The 22,653-nt window shown below is 45.0% G+C and overlaps 1 protein-coding gene across 2 annotated transcripts in view; it reads right to left on the bottom strand.

The window, feature by feature from the left end:
• Positions 1–20,618, bottom strand: part of carmil2 (capping protein regulator and myosin 1 linker 2) — a 54,982-nt gene extending 34,364 nt beyond the window's left edge. For both annotated transcript variants that reach the window (XM_030053213.1, XM_030053214.1), the window contains exons 1-18: positions 20,271–20,618; positions 19,003–19,106; positions 17,576–17,626; positions 15,805–15,864; positions 11,822–11,943; positions 11,443–11,540; positions 10,362–10,432; positions 9,006–9,079; positions 8,837–8,912; positions 7,830–7,918; positions 6,963–7,057; positions 2,613–2,699; positions 2,402–2,511; positions 2,003–2,080; positions 1,674–1,750; positions 1,262–1,366; positions 538–607; positions 341–422 (exon numbers count right to left, since the gene is read on the bottom strand). In XM_030053213.1, the coding sequence (XP_029909073.1) occupies positions 341–422; positions 538–607; positions 1,262–1,366; positions 1,674–1,750; positions 2,003–2,080; positions 2,402–2,511; positions 2,613–2,699; positions 6,963–7,057; positions 7,830–7,918; positions 8,837–8,912; positions 9,006–9,079; positions 10,362–10,432; positions 11,443–11,540; positions 11,822–11,943; positions 15,805–15,864; positions 17,576–17,626; positions 19,003–19,106; positions 20,271–20,298 (1,477 nt within the window). In that variant the 5' untranslated portion in view covers positions 20,299–20,618. The remainder of the gene's footprint in view (positions 1–340; positions 423–537; positions 608–1,261; positions 1,367–1,673; positions 1,751–2,002; positions 2,081–2,401; positions 2,512–2,612; positions 2,700–6,962; positions 7,058–7,829; positions 7,919–8,836; positions 8,913–9,005; positions 9,080–10,361; positions 10,433–11,442; positions 11,541–11,821; positions 11,944–15,804; positions 15,865–17,575; positions 17,627–19,002; positions 19,107–20,270) is intronic.
• Positions 20,619–22,653: the final 2,035 nt, after the last annotated feature.

Raw genomic sequence — 22,653 nt, 5'->3', positions numbered from 1 at the left:
CGGCATCATTGTAAATGAGGGCTTGCTCTCAATGATTCCCCGAATCCAAATAAAGGTTGAATGAATGAATTTCTGGATTTCTGTGTTGAACTCTCCCTCACGGCTCTGCTCTCCTGCACTGACGTTATCTCAGGGGTTTATCTCAGCAGGTTGTGGGTGTGTGTGGCTTCAGTGTGAGGCTTAATTAACAGAAATGAAACAGAGCAGCGCCCTCTGCTGGCCGAAAACCAGCACTGCCACAATTATGATAAACTGCATGAATGGCAGCAGAACACAGTCAGTAGGATATGACACTGAATGTGTGTGTACGTGTGTGTGTGTGTGTGTGTGGTTTGCATACCATTGTCAGAGATGTCTAGACTGCTTATGGCTGTGGCTTCAAAAACGTGCTCCTGTAACACCTGGGCGCCTGCTGACTGTAGCTACACACACACACACACACACACACACACATAATCAAAGACACAGTAATGAGGTTACAGTGAGCAGTGCTGAGAGCAACATGATTAGTGTGTGTGTGTGTGTGTGTGTGTGTACCTCGCAGCTGCTGAGGTCCAGCTGCAGGCCACAGAGCCGCGTGTTGGTTGCCAGACCCTGTAATAAAAACCTGGGATTGGACAGGAAACAGTAAATATGCAGAGCAGAGTGTCCCAGTAGCAGGGACTGGTTTTCTGTCCCAGGCTAGCCTTAAAAGGGTTTGGACTGGGAGCGGCTTGTTCAGACGGGACGTCCTGGGATCCACACGGGACGGTCCTGTTGTTGATTGAGTTTTGAAACGTGATGCTGATCACATTCACTGTCAGAGCGGAATGGGCTGTTTCTCCTCACCAGGTTTCCTTTTTTCCACAATCTGAATTTTTCTACCTTCCTATTGGACGAGGTGTCTGGCACTGTGCTGCGCTGTGATTGGCTGGGAGCTACACACCCACTGCCCAAAGGCCGAGGGGATGACTGACAGGATGTATGTTGGTTTTTGGAAAATCTTACTCATTCTGCCTTTAACCTTTTGAAACCAGAGCAAATTCACTTGATTTTTTTTTTTTTTTTCCAAAACTTACATAACTTATAGATTTAAAAATGAAAGTTGAAATGAAAATGAAATGAAATGAAAATGAGAAAAAAACAAATACAAGAAAAATGATCACAAATACCATAAAAATTTCCATCGTCAAAATGGTTTTGTTAAGTGGCTGAAATGAAATTTTTCAAAATAAAAGGACCCCTGAGGACCCCCGACCGCGGGTTGGGAAGCACCGCCCACCTGAGAGCCTGAGGAGGGAGTCTGGTCGCCGACAGGCCGACGAATTTCAGCTCACAGCTCTGACTGAAGAACTGACGCACACTCCTGGTCACCTCCCGCACCTTCCTACACACACACACACACACACACACACACACACACACACACACATGGGTTGGGGGTCTCTCTCAGTAAAGGAACAGTTCATCCATTATGAAAAATGTGAATATGATTTATCAGTGTTCCTAAACGCCTTGCTCAAGAGCCCCTGACCTGAGGGTTTTTAATCTCAATCCAACTGAGAGACACACACTTTCATGCACAGGTGGTTCAGGTAAAACTGTCTCAACCAATCAGCATTAAGCACGTAACTGGATCAGGTGTGTTAGAGGAGCTGGAGCAGGGAGGACGGGGGGTTTCTGTCGGGGCTCACCTGTGACTGAAAGGGTTCTTGGCCAAGTTGAGGTAGATCAGTTTGGAACAGCATCCAGAAGATAAAGACACAAATAACTGGAAGGGGAAATGATAATAAGTACAAATCAAATGACTAAGATAACCAGTGAAGAACTCAAAGCACTCAAAGAAAGAAAGAAAAAATGAAAGAAAGAAAGAAAAATCTGTGTGAAAGGGAAATATTTCAGACATGAATATGATGTATGAAATAAGTGATAAATAATAAAAATATCAAGATATATGCTACATATCTTTGGCATGTCTTAATTCAAACTGCACACTACAACTACGACTGCTGTGCTGACTGACCGTGTCCAGAGGGCAGTCGGTGCCGCTGACGTCCAGGTGGGATAGAGAGTTCGCACTGGACAGGAAACTAAAGAGAAACTGGGAGACACACACACACACACACACACACACACACACACGGCTGAAGATCTATGATCACCATCAGCTGAGTAAAGCAGCTTTAAAGGAGTTTAGGTTCCCCAGGATGACAGCAGACACAAATACATGGATCAAAACTCCATAGGGGCGACTAAATACAATGGACATACAGTCCAATCATTCATTGGTTAGGGCCGTTTCAAACACAACACAGTCAGCCGACCCATGAAACCACAGGAAGCTGGTTCCAGCCTCTAACAAGGCACAAAGGACCATTTCCTGAGTGAGCTACACACACACACACACACACACAGCATGTACCGTGGCCTCCTCCGTGGCCAGGCTGCCAGGGTTTCCAGAAAGATCCAGATGGGTCAGAGTGGTGAGGAACACCTGACTGGAGGACAGCTCCTGACACAGGCAGCCCAGACCTGGAAACACACACACAAACTTTGTGCTGATGAACTCTTCATGCTGATTGGTCAGAGGGGAGTGCGTGTGTGTGTGTGTGTGTGTGTGTGTGCTGATATACCTCTGGCAGACATGGACACCTTAGAGAGGGAGAGGTGCTGGAGACCCACAGCCAGTCGTCCCAACTCCAGACTGAGAGCTATCACTCCTGGGAGCACACACACACACACACACACACACCAAGAAGAAAAATTAAACTACTAAAATTCAACAAGCAGACGTATTGATTTAAAGATGCAGTGTGGAACTTTAACATTTCTAATATTGTAATATAATATAAAGCCAGCAGAGTTCACACAGTGATGATTACGGCTGTCACCTTACATTTGGCGTCACCGCAGACGGTGCACAGCTGCTGTCTGTGGTGACGCTCCCATAATAATGCACAGCTGACCTTTAGTGACACGTTTTATGCCAACAACACATCACAAACACATCTGGGATTGTATAAGAAAAGATATAGAATGGCTAATGTTCCAGTTTCTGCCCTGTGATTTAAAGCCAGGCTGAGCTGAGCTGAGGTGTGTGTGGTGAGGTGTGGTGTGGTGTGTGTGGTGAGGTGTGTGTGGTGTTGTGTTGTGTGGTGAGGTGTGTGTGGTGAGGTGTGGTGTGTTGTGTTGTGGTGTGTGTGGTGTGTGTGGTGAGGTGTGTGTGGTGTTGTCTGGTTCCACATGGAGCTGAAACCTCCTCAGCAGCTGCTCTGAGCTCCTCCGGCTGATAAGCTCTTTGAACAGCACTTTCAGTTTCAGCTCATAAATCCATGTACTTCATTAGTCCAGTAATTTTAGGCCAAAATTGGGGTCAACCCAGGACAAATTGCAAGAGAAGCAAACTCAACTGATTTTGTATCCTCAGTTTGTCCTGAGTGAGGGAAAAAGTCCCAAGAAATCCCATTGGTGGAAAGTTTTGAAAATCACCTATTTATGACCATATAATACCAAAAAACACTGTTTTTAACACACAGGGGAAAGGGGTTCAAAATTTTACTTTCAGCTGCCCGCTCCGCCCGTGCCTAAAACCGCTACTGACAGCCAGGGATGTTATCAGGCCCAGCAGCTTTACTCATATTCACTTTCAGCAGGACTTTCCTCACATCCACTGTGGATACTGACAGTGGTCGGTCCTCTGGAGGCGGAGTAGACTTTACTGCTGACTCCCTGTTGAGGAGGTCAAAGCGAGCATAAAATGTGTTTAGCTCGTCTGGTAACGTGGCCTCACGCATGATTGGAGCGCTCCTGATTTTGTAGCCTGTCATAATAATATTATATTGGTGTTAACAGAGTTTTAGTGTGTAACATGAGTTGAGGCGGCACTGTGTTGTGGAATTCTCCAAAACATTATGACTCGTTTTAAGACACAGCATTTTATTCTCAATCTCAACTGAAATATTATAAAATTAAAATATAGCATTACATTAGACTTTCTAAGTTTGAGTGTTTGGAATGTGCTGATTGGAATGTGGAGTCACTGAAAGCCTTTGTGACGTCACAGGGAGATCTGGTTGTATTCTTTAAAGTGACTTGAGATTGTGATTTCATGAAGAACATGACATCATCAGAGGATGGAGTCACAAAATGAGCAGACGGGCTGCAGATCGCCTCACACCAACCTGCTCTGAGCTGGGTGCAGCACAGTTGAACAATTAGCTGAGCTACCTGCTGTATATTATTGTGAAGGTAAGGAGCTTTTAATCTGAAAAGGTGGTCCATGCTTGTATTTCCAAGGTGCTGCTCACACTAAAAGCTGAAAAGCATCTGGTTTAAATTTCAGTGTTTAACTTGTGTTTGTCTTTTCAAACTGGACTGGAAACTCACCAGTCCAGTACTCACCAGTGTATTTATTATAATATCTTATTTTATTCTGGACTATTATGTATGCTGGACTCTGAGCAAAACAGCTGATTCATGACGCAGTACACGCATGTAGACGTGTGAACATAGAACTGAAATTAATGATTTGGCCTCAGATCAGTCCTATTGTCTCTGACAGGTGATCCAGCTGTTTGAGTCACTATTGGACCGACATCTGATATCAATATATATCAGTATTGATATTGGATCAGTGCATCCCTTGTTTTTCCTCACAGATCTGATGTGTCTGTTTGAACTGTGTTTCCGTCTGTCTGATGTTTGACTCTGGACAGCAGCCACAGTCTTCATGGCTGCAGCTTCCTTGGTAGTTCTTGCTCTGTGAAGTAAATTGTGTTTCCACATGAAATGAAATGTGCAAAATAAACAAGGTTTTTCTTCCTCGCTTTAGCTAAAACATGGAGGGGCTGCAAGGACAGCCCGAGACCCCTGAGATCTCCAAGACCACTCCGCCCTGCGAGACTACTGAGACCTTTGCAATGCGCTTTGCACAAACTAAGATGTTCTGGACTTGGATACAGGAGCAGCAGGACTCCTGCCAGAACACTCTGATCTCCAAGAGTTTCAACAACCCTGAGACCTCAGAGACCCTTGAGATCTCTGAGACTCTGAACAGATCTGAGACCTCCAAAATCTCCTTCACCCAAGCCAAAAACTTCTGGGCTTGTAGGCTGGACGAGCCGGGCACCTGCCAGAACAGCAAGGCTCCTGTGAAGACTCCTCACAACACCTCCAAGACCTCCAGCATCCCTGAGACCCTTGAGACCTTTGAGACTCCTGAGACCTCTGAGGCTGAAAAGTGCTTGGCTTGCAGGGAGGAGCAGCAGGACACCTGCCAGACCTCCAGCAGCCAGCAGGAGCGGAAGGAGCCCAGAGAGGCGGCCCTCCAGAACCCGGAGGAGGAGGCTCTCCTTCAAAAATTGGAGGAGGCCATCCAGAAGAACCAGGAGCTCTCCAGCAAACTGGAGGCTGAGACCAGGACAAGGGAGTTCTATGAGACACAGAACTCAGGTCTCAAGGAGAAGATCGAGAGGCAAAGGTACATCATCCTCAAACAGAAGACCATGGCCCGGCGGGACATGCACCTGCTGATCAGGGCCAAGAAGGATGAGAAGTGCCTTTTCCAGACCATCGGGAAGCTGGAATCGGTCATCAAGGAGAAGGACTCAGAGATTGGGGAGCTGAAAACAAAGCTGAGTGCAGAGGAGGAGGAGAAGAAGAAGGTCCTCAGCCAGCTTGAAATGCTCCAGAATGAGGATGCAGAGGAGAAGGAGGAGGAGGAGGAGGAGGAGGAGGAGGAGGAGGAGGAGAAGGAGGAGCAGAAGGAGGCCATCCACTGCAGCAAAGCGTCGGGCGTCAACTCTGGAGACAGAGACGAGGAAAAGCCTCGCAAAAAAAAGAAGTCCAAGTTTCGCATCTGGGTGGGAAGAGTCATCAAGTTCCTGACTCCTCGAAGGAGGAGGAGGGAGTAACACCCCACCCCACCACACACAGACACACACACACACACACACACACACACACACACACACACATCCATTACATGTCAGTCCATTCTCCTTTGCAATCACCCCACCCCAAACACAGCATCCACAACCCCCCACCCCCACCACACACTACTCCCACCCCCCCACTCCCACACACACTATCCACAACCCCACCCCCCCTCAAAAAAAAAAAAAAAATAATAATAATAATAATTAAAAAAAACATAAAAAAAAAATATTCACAGTCCAAAGTATCAGTTTTTAAACTCTCTGGTTTGGTTTGAAGGAGTGAAGTGGATTCAGAGCCGCCTGTGGCCTCCTGGGTTTAAAGGGTTAAACTGACTATCTGATCTGATATGCGCTAATAAGGAATATAAGGAATAAATGCCAGAACAGATATTTAAACAGTGAATTAAAATGTTACTTTATATATAGTAACCTTTTAATTCACTGTTTAAATATCTGTTCTGGCATTTATTCCAATTAATAATCAACTTGTGAATTTATATAGTGATATCTGAAAGTAAAAATTTGAACCCCTTTCCCCAGTGTGTTAAAAAGGGTGTTTTTTTTTTGTTTTTTTTGGTATTATATGGTCATATATAGGTGATTTTCAAAACTTTGCACCAATGGGATTTCTTGGAATTTTTTTTCCCTCACTCAGGACAAACTGAGGATACAAAATCAGTTGAGTTTGCTTTTCTTGCAGTTTGTCCTAGGTTTTTTCATAAAATGACTGGACTACATGTAACTACAATTTGTTAAAGAACTATCTGGTTATTTATTTCCTGCATACACAACTAGCAGGATCTGCTTTCCATTCGAAAAGGAAAAAGAAATGTCATGATGAAATTCCTCAGAAAATGGGTATCAGGTCTTGTTTTTTTATATTGACATTATCCACTGTGTGTGTTTGTTTCTGTGCTGTTTGAGCTCCATGTGGAGGAAACACTCAGAGATCTGATCTGAAGCCACGCAGCAGCTGTGGATGAGACGGTGTCATGATGTCTGATTGTATGCTTCTTCCACTCAGATGCAATAACATGAAAGCCCCACCTTTGTCTTCGATCTGATTGGCTGAGAGGTTGATGGAGTGCAGCGTCGGGGAGGCGTGTTCTCGCAGGGCAGCCGCCATTTTGATTGCAAAGTCACTGCAGCAGAAGAACAACATTCCTTCACAACCAGTTTCAGTCATTAGAACACAAGGCTTCATCTCATATCCCAGCAGCATGTCTGCACTTTGGGCCGCCATCTGAAAACTAATGGGACGTTTCTGGGAGTCAAGCTTGGGGCGCTAGCAGGGGGCGGCCCGGGACCAGGGTCTGTTTACACTTTAAATGTGGACCGTAGTGTCCCGGGCCACCTCTGTCCACTACAGTCGGATCAAACTACATCAGTCTGCAGCGTTGAAGAGGTTAACAGTAAAAGATTAAACTGAGCAGCTCGCTCTGTTAGCTTGCACATCCTGACTGGAGGAGCTAGCAGAAGCTAAATCTAGCTAACGTCACCTGAAACGCTGAAGTCTTCACAGCTCTCAGCCGGTGTGACACACTTTATGGCCCTACTGACTCGTTACCATAGCAACCAGCTATAAGTGCCACATGACCAACAGAACAGAACAACGTTGGTTCTGCGTTCAGGTCTCTGGTTCCATGTCAGAGCTCCAGCAGAGAGCCCCAGGCCTTACTAACACATGTGAGATTGGTTTTGCATCTAATTTGTCACTTATCTGTATGTTGATAGTTTCAAAATTTGCCACTTGTCTCCTACCACATGCAGTAATTTTTACTGGCATGTTTTCATCGTTTTCATTCAATTTAATTTGTCGTGGTGTGTCCTCATGATGCTATTTTGATAGAAATGTCACGCAGTCTAGTTGAAGTCCACTTGCACACACACACACACACACACACACACACTCACACTTTGAGTCCGCTGGCCTCCAGTGAGAGCTCCTCCAGGCTGGGAGATCTGGACAGCAGGAAGATGAGCTGCTGCTGGACGTCCGCTGACTTGGACAGACAGAGACACAGAGACAGAGACGTGAGACCAAACAAATTCAACTAATTACACAGACGTCCTGCAGGCAGAGTTCCACCTACAAGAATGTTCCATCTCCAGGGGGCGACATTGAGCACTAAAACAAATCAACAGGACCTTTCCTTAAAATCAGATCTTGAAATTCTATAAATATATACAGCATATTTTCACTATGCATTGGTGAAAACAAGCAGACACTGCTTAAGAACATACACATTTCTTTGAGCCTGATGAAAGATTGTTATGATGTTATGCAGCCAGCGAACATCACACAGCCTCCACGCCAGCGGGAATCCTCACGTCAACTGATAATTATGTCCTCTTTATAAATATTGTGCCATCTGACAATGACAGCAACAGCACAGTCACTGGTACATTTTTGGAATCAATACACTGACCATTTTATGGCTTTTAGCTCCACTCTGTTTAGCGAGCACTCAGCACTGCCACCTGATGGCCAAAACACTGTACTGCACTACATTTCTTCTGTCTCACAGCAGGCGACAGCCACAACCCAGCTGTCTCTCTCTACAGGCTGTAATGCAACTCTGCTTTCCAGATTAAAACAAAAAGTACAAATTTAAATGAGAACACCGACGGGGCTGACTGATGACAGAAAGACTCGGTCAGTGTGAACTGCAGTGATTTCATACCGAATCACAGCTCTGAAGGCCAGGCACTGGGCTCCCAGTAGCTGGCAGAGTTAAACTACAGTATATAATTATCAGTTACATTTAACTATTAAGTGTTTCTTAATTCTTAAATAATGTTTCATTCATAACTGAAAAGTTACTGTTATTATAAAAAGTAGACGATGCTCAGTTTGGACCCAGGCTGGCAAAACTGATAAACTCAAACTAATAAACATAAACAAAGTGGATGTTCTGTACCAGTCTGAAGTCTCTGCAGTAGATCTTAGTGAACCACTGGTTGAAGGACAGAGCTGCTACTGTCAGTGCCAAGTCCCTGGGAGGAGAGGAGAAGATCCTTATGATGAAGACTGTATGAAGATGTTTGGTTGGTTTGAAAGAAACACACTTAAAATATGAATAAACTCACCTGCTGTCTAAGTGACCAAAGTCCAGCAGATTGAACTGTCGCCAGTTGTGGACACGGTAGATGTTGTCAATATCCTGGCAAAAAAAAAAAAAAAAATCATTTTCAAACTTTCTTTCTTTCAGGTTCATATTTCAGTTTATTTGAATTACAGGACTCATGAGTTTGTTCATAATATTGGAGTAGGAATCTGCAAGTTCCTTGTTTTTTGTTTGGTTTCCATCTTTGGTGTTGAGCTCTCATTCTGCACCACGATCACCTGTCAATCAAACACTGGACAGGATTGCTACATGCATACCAAACACAGTGTCTGTAGGGGGCGCTCCTTTCTGTGTCTGTTATGTCATGCTCACTCCCCAGTTCTAGCTTTGTTTTAGTCCAAACAAACGGCAACATGAAATGCATCCGGGTGAACATGCCAGATTTTTTCCAACCAGCCCACAGACCTCACAGAGGAGGTGGACGGGAGCCCATCCATGTCCCTGAACATACATGAAGGCCTGGATGTCGGCCAAATCCAACATGACAGAAGGCTGTTTTATGGACGCACTGGCACAATTATAAGGTAAACCCTTTTACTGTGGGAACAGAAGCAGGAATAGAGTCCAATGAGCTGTTGTTTGGTGGAAACAGCAGCATGCTTTTGTATGAAGTCACACTCAAAGTGTCCATGTAGCTGTAACCACCATGCACCTGTCCAAGAGCCGTTCCCCCAAAATAAAATATACATAGTTTTACACAAAGCCCTAGTGTCAATCTATTTCCTCACCAAGAACACCAGAAATCTGTCCACCTCTAATCACCCGGGGTGGGCAGACACAGGAAATAGTCCCATGAGACTGATCGCCCTCTATGGGCCATGGATTATATTACGGTTGTCTGTATCTTTGTTTTGGAGGGAGCTGATACTGTTGAGTTTTTCACGAGTACATTTTTGGCAGTTTGAGTGGAGGATCCTCGTTTAAAAAATTAAACACAGTCTCATCGACTCACAGATTTCAGTTCATCTTATCCACACTAGGTGAGTTTACTGTCCACCGACTGTCCACCAATCATCAACAAGAACAAAATTATGTGTAAATTTCTCTGTTTGGCAGGTTGATATGGTAATGTGCATGGTGTAATGTTAATGTTAAATTAGCTCATGACTGGATAATTAACATAAGCTGGAAAAATAAATTCATGCCATTGCTTGAACAGAACATCTACTTTTAACTTGCCTTTTGTTTTGTTCCAGTGGCTGTTATTAAATTATGTGCAGAGGAAGCGTGCCTGCTGATGGGTAAGTAGAAGTATTTTTATCTTTTGGTGTGGTGACTGAGCTAAAATCTGAGCTAACCTCTCATGTTGATGACTTACCCACTGAATCTCCTCTCGACATGGTATCTCATTGAAGTCACACAGAGCAGCGTAGGTGTCAGAGAATCCTCCTGGTGAGTTCACAGCAAACACAGTGTTTACAGGAGTGTGCCAGCACATGGGCTTCATCTTCACAACAGCTACAAAAAGGCTTTAACGGACCTGCTTCACAGCAGCCACTCTGACATGAAATAAGGTAGGAACAGGTGTTACTGGTGACTTTAGTGAAGGGTCTGCTCCAGTTCAGCAGCACAGTGTCTCCAGTCAGCTGGCTCTGTTAGACCTTCTGCACCTGAACCTTCATTCATGTCATCAGGAACACCTGAGCTTACCTGCTGTGTGGTGTGAGAGTGACACCTGTAAGAAAAGCTCTGTGCTCAGGACGCTGCTTCCAAACACCCTCTCTCATTCTTATTCTTACATTTCTATTGCAGTGAACAAGAATAAAAACCTATTTATTAATAGAAAGATTTTAAATGAGTGTTCCTACAGGTCCTCATAAGCTGCTGTGCAAATGAGCTGGAGTCTTTAGATTGAATTGATCTGATTGCTTGATTAGTTAAACTTTGCAACAGTTAATTAAAATGTATGTAATTATGTAGATAATCATTATTGATAACCTTAAAATATATTAGAGATGTATAACTTTCCTACAGTTCCTACAGCTTGTTGTGTTTGTTATTTGATGTTGGTTTTTCTCCTGGAGAAAGTCAATGCCAGCTGCTTATTTATATATCATATACTTTTTATTAAATGCCACAACTCCTGTATTTATTTATCATATGCTGCAGTTTTGGAACGTGTGGTGTGTTCTGCTCACCATGCAGCCCTGACCTGACAGGAAGACTCAGTCACATTATACTGAATGTCCAGACCATTTTTGAGAATCCTAGCAGGGGGGAAGTCCAGCTCAGTGGCAGGAGGCTAACAGTTAGAAGATATTTTCTCATTTCTTTTCTAACTTTGAACTGCTGATCTGAGACAACAGGTGACAGTGTGCATGTTGCTCTGGTGTGGCAGAGCCACTGATCCTGTCCCAGCACATCAGGAGGTGGGTTGTGTTTGTAAACGAGGTACGTACCACAGGACGCTGACTGGCCATTCAGCTGCTTCTCTACGACACTGCTCAGTGTGGAGAGTCTCTCCTGCAGGTCTGGAGGAATCTTCTTCAAAAGCTTCCTGAGAGCACAGAGACCAGAGGACACGCACAGTGAAGCCTGAACACACTGGGTGGCTAAATTACACAGTCTGCGCATCTCATGAATCTGTCTTAGGAACCTAAGACAAATACAAGTCCAGTTGCCTACGATTCAATTTGCCCAAAGAGAACGATGACCTGGATAAATAAGAATATCCATAGACATCTCCTGAATCACATTTAATTTCTCAAAATTGTGATTGTAGTTAATCCAGTTGAAGTGCATGTGTGCGATGCTTGAGAATATGCAAATGAGACCCACTCTGGTGACGAATCAGGGAAGATCCTCTTCAGTGAGGCAGTCATATGACTGACCATGGCCTCCAGGTCCTCAACCTGCAGAACACTGAAAGAAAACGTCTGTCTGTCTGTCTCGAACACAATCTGCAACACACACACACACACACACACACACACACACACACACACAGAGTCACATATCAGATTATATCAGAGCATAGAAACCCAACAGATATTCTAAGAAAAACATGTGAAGCCTTTTTTTTTGCCATATTTTTTTCAGCCTGATGTTTCAGACAATTTGATCTCACACTCTCCCATGAACTCATATCACTCCTATTCTGACTATCTTGACTTGTGCTATATATTATAGTTTTTCTTGATTGCCAAGACACATTTCTTTAAATTTTGCTCCATTTGCACCATCCACACTCATCTTCACAAATTTCAAACTTCCGTGTCAAAACCCCGCTGTCCGCTCTACACCGTGTCATCTTTAATCCAAACCAGAGCTTGCCTTCAGACGTCACACACACACACACCATCGCACACACGGTCAGGCCAAAGCCTCACAGCACAGCCAGGCTGATGTGCCTTATCTGCCCCTTCAAGCCTCAAACAGAATATCACAACAAGCTCCTGCAAACACAGATATACGATTTTCAGTCACGGACCCTCTGCCATCCTGATGAATTAAACTGAGGAACATGTAGAGAGAGAGATGCGACTGACTCTTGGGTTGTCAGTGAACCAGTCGCTGGATACTGGCATTGTCCCAGTGTGTTAACTGGATTCCATGAACCACTGCAAACACGACTGAGAGTCCAACCAGAATTTTGCCTCCACGTACCACCACGAGTTGGGGTGAGTGAGTTCCTGAGTCTCTACGCCTCCTGTTCCCACAAACACCTTCAAACAACATGATTTGGACTGAAGATGCTCAAGAGCTGTGGCTGACCCAGACCTTCAGTCCATACCAAATGGTAATACCTGCCATTTAAACACACCTGAAGTCTCAGTTCGTGCTCCACCATAAGAGCCTGAGTGAACGTGTGTCCTCAGCTAACCCTAACCCTAACCCTAAACACAGCAGGATCAGAGTCTGGAGCTGGGACCCATCTTTAGAGACACGCTGGTGTATAAATGAGCAGCTGAACACCAGACTGGCCTTGTATAGTGTAAGGAACTGAATGATGGGGTACCAGGATTCGGTGGAGCTGTTGGCAGTCTTGGGAGAGATTTTTTTATCGTGTCCTGCTCCGGCTGCAGTGCCTCATCTCTGGAGGCTGTAGCAGTCTCTGCACTTCTACTACTGAATCCACGACGTGGGCCTGAGGACCTTTCTCCTTGAGCTGAGAGGCAGTTCATGAAGGTCATACGCAGTGAAGTTATCCTCGGCTCCCGTCACAGATCCCTCATGACTTTTGGCCTTTTGAGAGCTAGACTGGGCCTCCTGCAGAAATACAGGAGCATTCCTAGATTCAGGTCTGACCACGGGGTCTGATGAAGGAGCAGGACTGGACTGTGGATGTTCCCACAATGCAACATGTACTGGGTTGATTAGACTCGAGGTGATGACAGGGGTCACTTGTAGGGAAGCTATTTGTTGATACACAGCCTGATTGTCCACCAAATCTTCAGCTGGTGGCTCAGTGCCGCCCACCGTCTCTTGTAATTCAAGAGCACTGAGCTGTAAAGAAATATTCTAAAGTTTTAGGAAAAGTTAATTTGTGCTGGATCTACCTGAGCCTTCAGCGGTGTGCGGCTCACTGGGGTAGATGGGAGGATTCATGTGTTCAGCGGCTGCAGCTGCACCATCCAGCTTCTCCTCAAAAGACTGTCATGTTTTTGTAATTGTTTAATTTTACACCTTGACGGAGCCAGGCTAAACGCGGTGTGTTTTAGCTGAACGAGACGGCAAAATGAGCTTAGCGCTGCTGTTCTGCGTGAACACAGAGAGACCCGGGACGGCTTGCTTTAACATACAGAACATATACACCCAGTGACATAATTAATGTAAGAGATTTGTTTTGTCTCTCTCTCTCTCTCTGTGTAGTGTGTGTGTGTGTGTGTGTGTGTGAAAGCATTATGACTTAGATGGTGTCAGATAAAACAAATGGTACAGCATGGGAGCTTTTCACCTTCACAACTGAAAGTAAAGAGTGTGCCGAGGTCTGAGAGAAGTCATGATGGAAACAGTTTGAGTGAGGAAGCGGCACCTCTGATCAGCCTGATTCTGGTTTCCTTTGTTCTACTTCCTCTGGTTAGTATGTCAGCAGCTCAGCGTCTCTCTTTCTCTAGGTGACCTTTATTTATTCAGCTTTACTTAAACACACACACACACACACACACACACACAAACTGTCTCACACTCTGTGGGAGTCAGAGGGAAAAATGAAGCGACTCTCTAGATGACTGGATGGAAAAAGTCAGTTAAATCTCCTCCTTTGTGACTGAGCTGCAGAGAGTGACGGCTCAAGCTAAAACTCTGAGCCCTCACAGGGAAACTGCGTCCAAACTGCAGCTGGACACAACAACAACACAACAACAACAACACAACAACAACACCTATCTATCTATCTATCTATCTATCACAAAACAGAATTGGATCTTTCTAAAACGCACTACCTGAATGAGTCACAGATTTTGCCCGAGGTGTAATACAGTAAAATCGATGTTGTGCAGTCTGATCATCTTCATCTGGCCAAACGCTCTCCTCAGCATCAAACCTGCTGTATTTTCATCCCGTCTTGTGAAAGAGGAACACATTTCTTTTCACGCCGAGTCATCTCTGCCGGTGAGGAGGATCTGACACTTCAGACATTTACACTTCAGTCAGGAGTTTGTCACCATTTGTTTCCATCAGCACCGTAGCTTCTTTTTTAAATGTGAATTTTGAATATATAATTTATGATGTAGATTGGCTTCGCACCTGGACGGGGTCAGGCTTTGACCTTGGCATGAACAGGAGTGTGTGCAGGTTTGTGAAACGGGCTGGCGCTACGTAAAGTTTGAGTCTGAATGGGAAAAGGTGTCAGAGTGTGTTTTTGGCGTCGATGTAAATCATTTACAGTTTGGCTCACGCTGCTAACTGAGTGAAACATATTGAAACAGCAAAGCAGCTGTAAAAAAAAAACATGAGCATGAAAATGAGGCTTGTTGTACCAGGGGACCTGTTGTGTTCTGGCTGAGAGTGAAACCACCGTGTTTGCACCGTGGTTTCACTGGCGTGTCACCGCCGTGTTTCTGCGCGATGACCACAGTTACGTCCACAATACATTCACTTCCTGTCAGCTGTAAACATGCAAAGTGCTCACAAAAGCTTGAATGTTTATGGGACAGCATCAACGCTGTGCAGAAACACGACACCGACGTTTGGAAAGTTAAAAATGCAACCAAAAAAAAAAATAATAATAATAATTCAGAGGAAAATCACAGCAAGGTGGCACAAGGTAACCTTTTTTTTTTTTTTTTTTTTTTTTTTAAACAAATGTCTATAGACCTGCTAAGGTGAGTACCTGTCCCACCTGGCACAGCCACATGAATATTTCCTTTACATTCTCACATTAAACAACATTCTCATATTCTTTAAATTTAATTATCTGAGAGAATATTTGAAATATTTTACAATGTCCTTTTATTATGTACATACTTCATTTTTTAAATATATTTCCATATTATACAGGGTTTTTTTTTTTTTTTTTTTTTTTTTTTACTAATTTCTTTGTCTCATCTCTTTTACGTCACACGTTCTCACAGCGCTGTGGTTCAGTTTGCTTGTTTTCCAGCTGTTTAATATCCTGCATGCCCTTCATTCTTATTTAGATCCTATTTTTTTTCCTCTTTCTGCTTCTGTTGCTATTTGCTACTGAAACAACACAGCGTTGCCATGGAAACCATTAAAACTTCATCATCAAGTCTCGTACAAATTAATCAGAACACAGACAAGAGCAACGGTGTGAGAAAAGTGTGTGTGTGTGTGTGTGTGTGTGTGAGAGAGTGTACCTGTGTGTGACTGTGAATGTTGATGGAGCAAATCTCCAGGTAGCTGAACGAACTCTCCACCTGCAAACACACAAACACACACACAAACACACACACACACACATCAACACTGGAAGACTGGAAGACTGAAGTGAGCAGAAAAGGGAGCACCCTTTTAGAACAGAGGCGAGATAACAAGGTGTGTGTGTGTGTGTGTGTGTGTGTGTGTGTGTGTGTGTGTGAGAGAGAGAGAGAGAGGGAGAGAGAGACATGACGTCACTGTGGTCTACAAAAGTGAATTTCCGTATTTAAGTTTCAGTAGCAATGACCCCAACACACACACACACACACACACACATGCTGCCAGCCTCCTCCTGCAGCCAGGCGGCTCCACAGTGAGCTGGCTGGCTGGTTTGTGTGCGACTGTGTGATCGTCCTTGACCTGTTTATTCACTGTGTGAGAAAATGTGCCCGTTGTTTCCGCCAGAGTCACACACACACACATACACACACACACACACACACACACACACACACACACACACACACACACACACACACACACACACACACACACACACTGCAGCTGACCACACACACACACACACACACACACACACACACACACACACACACGCACACTGCAGCTCGTCATGCAAACACTGCAGCTCACCACACACACACACACACACTGCAGCTCACCACACACACACTGCAGCTCGCCACACACACTGCAGCTCGCCACACACACTGCAGCTCGCCACACACACTGCAGTTCACCACACACACACACACACACACACACACTGCAGCTCGCCACACACACACTGCAGCTCGCCACACACACACACTGCAGCTCACCACACACACACACACACACACACACGCGCACACTGCAGCTCGCCACACACACACTGCAGCTGACCACACACACACACACACACACACACACACACACACACACACACACACTTCAGCCCAGTCTGTATTCACTGTCTCACTCCACTGAAACTGTTGAGCAGACGACTAAACGCTCAGATTCTCACGTCAGACTCCGTCCAGCGAGCGGCAGTTTAGAGGAAAGACAGAAAAATAAACCTGTAAGGAGCTTTACCTCTTATACAGTCTGGATCTTCTTTGGTTTAAGTCTTATATTTGGTTTCATATTATTAATATTATTATTTTGTATTGAAAACCTGAGCAAATCACTTTAGTTGTTACAAAAACATTATATATTTAAAAGCAAATTATAAGAAAATTACATTATAATTTTCACAAAATTACAAAATACAAAAAATAAATAAATAAAGCCAAGAAAACTGCTGTGACTTTGCCACAAAAAGGAAAACAAAATCACAAAAAAATCAGTACAAAGTAGTACAAATTACAAGAAAACTGGGCCAAAAATGTTTTTAAAAATTACAAAAAGAAAAAAAAATCTCCCAAGAAATAAAAGAAAGAAAAAAAAGAAAGAAAAAATGAAAGTAAGAAATGAAATGGATTTTGCTCAGAGGGTGAGATCAGATCTCCTGGGTTACAGATTTATGTCAGGTTAATGAGCTGTGACATGAACACATGAAACCTTTGTGTTTCATCATTTTGAAGTGGATTTCAGAGTGTAACAACACAAAGCATGACACACACACACACACACACACACGCACGCACGCACGCACGCACGCACGCACACACACGCACGCACGCACGCACACACACACACACACACACACACACACACACACACACACACACACACACACACACACACAAAGTCAGACACATTTTGATTTACCCTGATAGGGTTCCTGTTTATGACCAGGTACCCTCTCCATAGACTCAGCACCTGGGAGAGAGACAGACAGATAGACAGACAGAGAGAGATGTGAGACTGGTATAGAGCCACAGCGCCCCCAACAGGTGCAGCATGGTACAGTGTCAAAGCTGATCAATAATATCTGGTCAATCGTATCTTTTAAAGAAGAAACTGAGGTGGCACAATAACACTGTCACCATTTAAATGAATGGGGACACAGTCTCCTGTCCCAGTGCCCCGTCTGTCCCGGTGCTCCTGGTACCCACTTCATTAGTAAAGGTAGTGCAGTGGCACTACTTGTAGTATTGCTGGTTTCATCATTACTGTCCTTTCTTCAGTGGACAGTTTTATTGTCCCATATCGGTCTGAATGAGGCCCAAAGTGTGGCCGGCGGGCCAACGGCGGCCCTTTCAGGTGGCCGGCAATGAGTTAACCTCCTAAACTCCACCGAGGCCGCTGGCGAGCTCAGCCGACACAGTGTTTGGTACATCCTGCTGGGCTGTCGGCAAAGGGCCACATGGTGCTTTACAGTTTGGCAAAATTTTACAAGGGAAAAAGTGTCATGTCTGTTTCCAGTGGGGTCCCTTGACCTCTGACCTCCAGCTCTCTGAGTGAAAATGGGTTCTCTGGGCAGTCACGGCTCTCCCATCTGCAGACACGCCCACCTTCTGCTAATCCCACGCAGTCCCTTGCCAGTCACTCACACAGTACTTTGCTTTTAAGAATGGTTAAACAGCGCCCCACTGGGCTAGCTGTCAAATTAGAAATGGTTGCATAGCAACAAGGCATCTCGCAAGTCACGTATGACTCATAAGATGCCTATCCATGACATCATCAGTACAGGTGTGTTGGCTGGTTAATGAGAAGAGCCGGTGCCATCACGCCGAAACTGTGCCAGAGAGGAGGAGAGCGAGTCCCGGGACAGATGGAGCGCCGTGGCTGGTCAGGGTTTGGATGAAGTGGCGTGTGACACACAACACCATGATGACACCATACCATAACTACGCTTCAGTCATCTCAAAGAGGCTGCATGGCCCGCTGCCAGGTTTCACTCACTGATGACAAATTGTGTTTATTAGACTTGACAAACTGCACACATGCACCTTTATCATTCCAACATCTACACATGGACGAGTGGGATCTTTTCTCTTCCAGTAAACACAACATCCATTTTCAACAGGATTCACAGTTGGCATGACTTTTAATCTAAAATAGGCAATGAAAGAAAATATGATTGGGAATTATTTCGTGTTCTGTTTTTTCTTGGGTGGCCCTCAGTCCAATGTTGGCCCTTAGTCAGCAAAACGTTGAGCGATCCCTGATCTAAATGCTGCTTCAGAGGCTTTTCCATCTTGTGGCCTCTGGGGGAAACTAGGAAAACAGCAGTGGATTGCAAACACACTCACCAGAAGCCTGTTGTCTGCTCTGGCCCTGGGCTGGCTGGCCTGGTGCACGGCCACCGGCTTCACCACACAAACCCGGTGCGGCCTCAGCAGCTCCGAGATCTGATCTGCTCAGAGGAGACAAGCAGGTTCAGCTGCAGGTCAACATGAGGGATCACACCACACCTGAAGTCTGCAGCACATTTTCACATAAACAGGAGGAACTTCAGCGGGTCAACACCCACAGCTGGTCAGCAGGACAGGGGAAGGAAACGCCTCCGTTTAGATGGCAAAATAAATAATAAAACATCAAGAACACAATCGGACAGACTCTACATACAATACATTAAAGATTCAAATCAAATGAGATGTTTCTGCTTGTCTGCTGCTGGCAGCTGAGGTAGGAAGACACTGAGCTGCGGCTTCAGGCTGCAGGCTGAGCTCTGCATGAGCTGTAAAACACAGAAATCACAAAGTGAAACCGCAAGAGACGAAGACGCTGGAGATCCAACACAGGCGGCGGGAAGTCTTCTCCACACAGGAAGTCAGAGCTCTAAAGCAGAGCAGCGCTCCGTCCAGAGAACAGTGGACTCAGAAATATGAGCAGGAGAGTTTACCAAATTTTCCTTCTTTGAAAGGAAGCTAAAGACCTGTCTTTTCTAATCTGGCTTTTATTTTGGAGTATCATCACAGCCTTAGTTAACATCTTATAGTTTTTATTGCTGCACATTTTTTTTTATTGCCACATGCTAACTGTTAGCCTCCTGCCACTGAGCTGGGCTTCCCCCCGGCTAACACTCTTGAAAAAAAAATAAAATAAAAAATACTAATACTAATGCTAATAGTAATACTAAAAATAATAATAGTGCCAAAACCAGTCTGTGTCATCCATTCCTGATATGACAGATATAAGGCAATATGATATTTTTAAAATATGCATTGTAGAGCTGATGAGGTTGATTTTAATGAATCATTTTGATCAGATTTCACACAAAGACGCAGAGTCCTGGGACGGTCCGAACACTTCAGAGGCTCCTGCCTCACAACAAAACAATTCTGGAGGAAACACTGTTTTTTTGTTTAAAAAACCTACTGGACAGATTTAAAGGCAAACTGCAAAAACAAAATTCTGTCATTTTTCTTTAGTGTGTAGCAGTGCGCTGCACGCCACAGGCATGTTACAAACACAACTAAAGGTCCTAATTTTGCCGTTATCAGCCCATTCGCTTCGTTTCCACATCACGGAGGTACAACTCAGCTTTCATGTTGCTTTGTGAAGCGGCTGGCCTTACCTTGCAGGCTCTGAGAGACGGCGTCCATGCTGGCGGCCTCACAAAGCCTCGGCGTCGATGGAAACACACATAACCCTCCAACAGGTCGCCGCGGTGCCACTTTACACTTTCTCTAAAACTGCAGCTCGCAGGGCATCGTGCAGCCGGACCAGAACATCACACTCACAGATGTGAGAAGACACCACCAACAGCACACACAAAAAAATTAAAAATTAAAAAATAACAGAAGGAATGGATTTTAATTAGTAATTAAGTGTGTCCAAAACAATGAAAAAAATGAAAAACCTATAAGTGCATCAGTGCACACAGATAATAAAACACTGTGCAGTTTTTGAGACAAGAAGGGAAGAAGTGCATGGCATGTAGCAGCAGCAGTCAGCAAGAGCGGGATCAAGGTATGAAAGGTGCAAAGGCAGACACACACACACACACACACACACACCACCTTGTCTCTTTCATGTGCACACCAACATCAGTTTCTCACACATGCATGTCTGTACACACACCACTCAGAGCCCACGCCTTTTCTCTTCCATGCACGCACACACACACACACACACACACACACACACACACATCCTGTGTGATACTGTATCAGTTAAAGTGAAAGAACATAACCTTATATCAGCCTTCATACTAGAGGAAGGGATGTGAGCCGTGTGTGAGCTGCAGAGACCCTCTGACAGCCAGGAGCCCAGACTGTCCACCGGGGTGTCGTGACATACTGACAATAATAACTGTGATATTTAAACAATCTAATACCGATATCATCGGTCTGCTGCTCTGCATCGTGCTCGGTGATGTGAGGCTGGCGTTCGGCCGCTCGGCCATGAAGCTCCTGGCGCTCAGTTTCTGTGCTGATGTTGATGCCAGAGGAGGTTTGGAGCTCTGCAGTTACTGAGGCGGCAGAGCGTCGGACACTTTTACGCACTTTGAGCCTCGGCGCTCGCTCGTCGACCCCACTCTGTCATGTTACGTGGTGCCGCCCCCTGGTGGCCGAGTCGCTGTGGTTCCTAAACGCTTCCACTTTATAATAATCCCACTTCCAGCTGATGGTGGAATATCTAGGAGGGAAGAAACTTCAGCAGCTGACTTGTTGCAGCCGTGGCTTCCTGTTACATGACTATTACAACAGCACGCTGGAACTCAGTGAGCTCTTTAGAACCAGACGTTCTTTCACTCATGTTGGTAAAGGCAGACTGCATGGCTAGCTGCTGGAGGTTATACACCTGAACTCAGTGATTAACAGGTGTGGCCCAACACTTTGGCTGTACAGTGCATCTTTAAATGTGGTTTCACTGCTGAGTAAAATCTTTGCTCAGCACATGAATGATTTCTCAGCTCAGGGTTTGGTGTCTGGTCTTTATAAAGACACCTGAGCCACGAGGCTGACACCCAGCAACACACACAAACCGCCTTGTATTTGTCAGAACTCTATTATGTCAACCTGTGATTTTACAGGTTTCATGTAAAATCACGTTTCAGTGCCTGACCTGCTGCTGGTGTGACGGGTCAGTTTCCATCTGTACCATCCATCAACCAGAACTCATCTGCTCATGAACCAGCCTCTCAGTGGGATTTGGACAGTGCTGGTTTGGACTTGAACTAGAAAACAAACAAAAAAAAAAATCGAATACTATGATTTGTGATGATCCACTGGCTGGATGAAGACCAGCCAAATGTTTAGTCATGAGGTTGTGCAGATCGGTTAGAATATTTCTAACCGATATAACCTCAGCCATGTTGGGACAGGCGCTGCAGTGCTTCCTTTGACCACTCGGGGTCAAATTTAAAGGGTCATTCCAGTGATTTTAAATGTTTTGCCAGTTTACTACAATGTAGCCACATTTCACTTTGCAGCAAACCATTATGCAAATCATGTGGGGCTACTAAAGATTAACATAAAAGACTAAAGATTAACAAATAATCAAAATTCCTCAATCCTCAAACTTTTGGGTGTAAACAGCCGCCGCAGAGTTTCTGCAGCTAACAGGCCTCATTCAGACTGCAGGCAAATCAGATCTCAGACTGTCCACACTGTTCATTAGCAAGTGATCAGATCAGATTTGTGCGTCCAGACATCATCGACCTACCTGCACGGGCTGCTATGGTAACGACCTAGGTATCAGTAACTGTGTGTGCTCGTGAAGCAGCTTTCCGACGGGGAAGCAGGGGAGCAGCCCTGAGCCGTCCCGCTGAGCCGCTCTGCTGCGTCTCGTCGCTCGTGCTTTGACCTCGCTGCCGCCGCCGCACGCTTCTCTGCGAGTGGGCGCAACAGAATCTGAAAACCCATTTGAGTGTCCAGAGCGTCCGGACTGAGACACGCCCGCAGAAATCCGAGTGGAATCACATTTCAAATTGCCTCCCAATGTGGCATGAATCT

The sequence above is a fragment of the Myripristis murdjan genome, chromosome 6, assembly GCF_902150065.1.
Source record: "Myripristis murdjan chromosome 6, fMyrMur1.1, whole genome shotgun sequence".
NCBI lineage: Eukaryota > Metazoa > Chordata > Actinopteri > Holocentriformes > Holocentridae > Myripristis > Myripristis murdjan.
The sequence above is the reverse complement of the archived record's forward strand: the minus strand, read 5'-3'. Positions and strand labels throughout refer to the sequence as shown.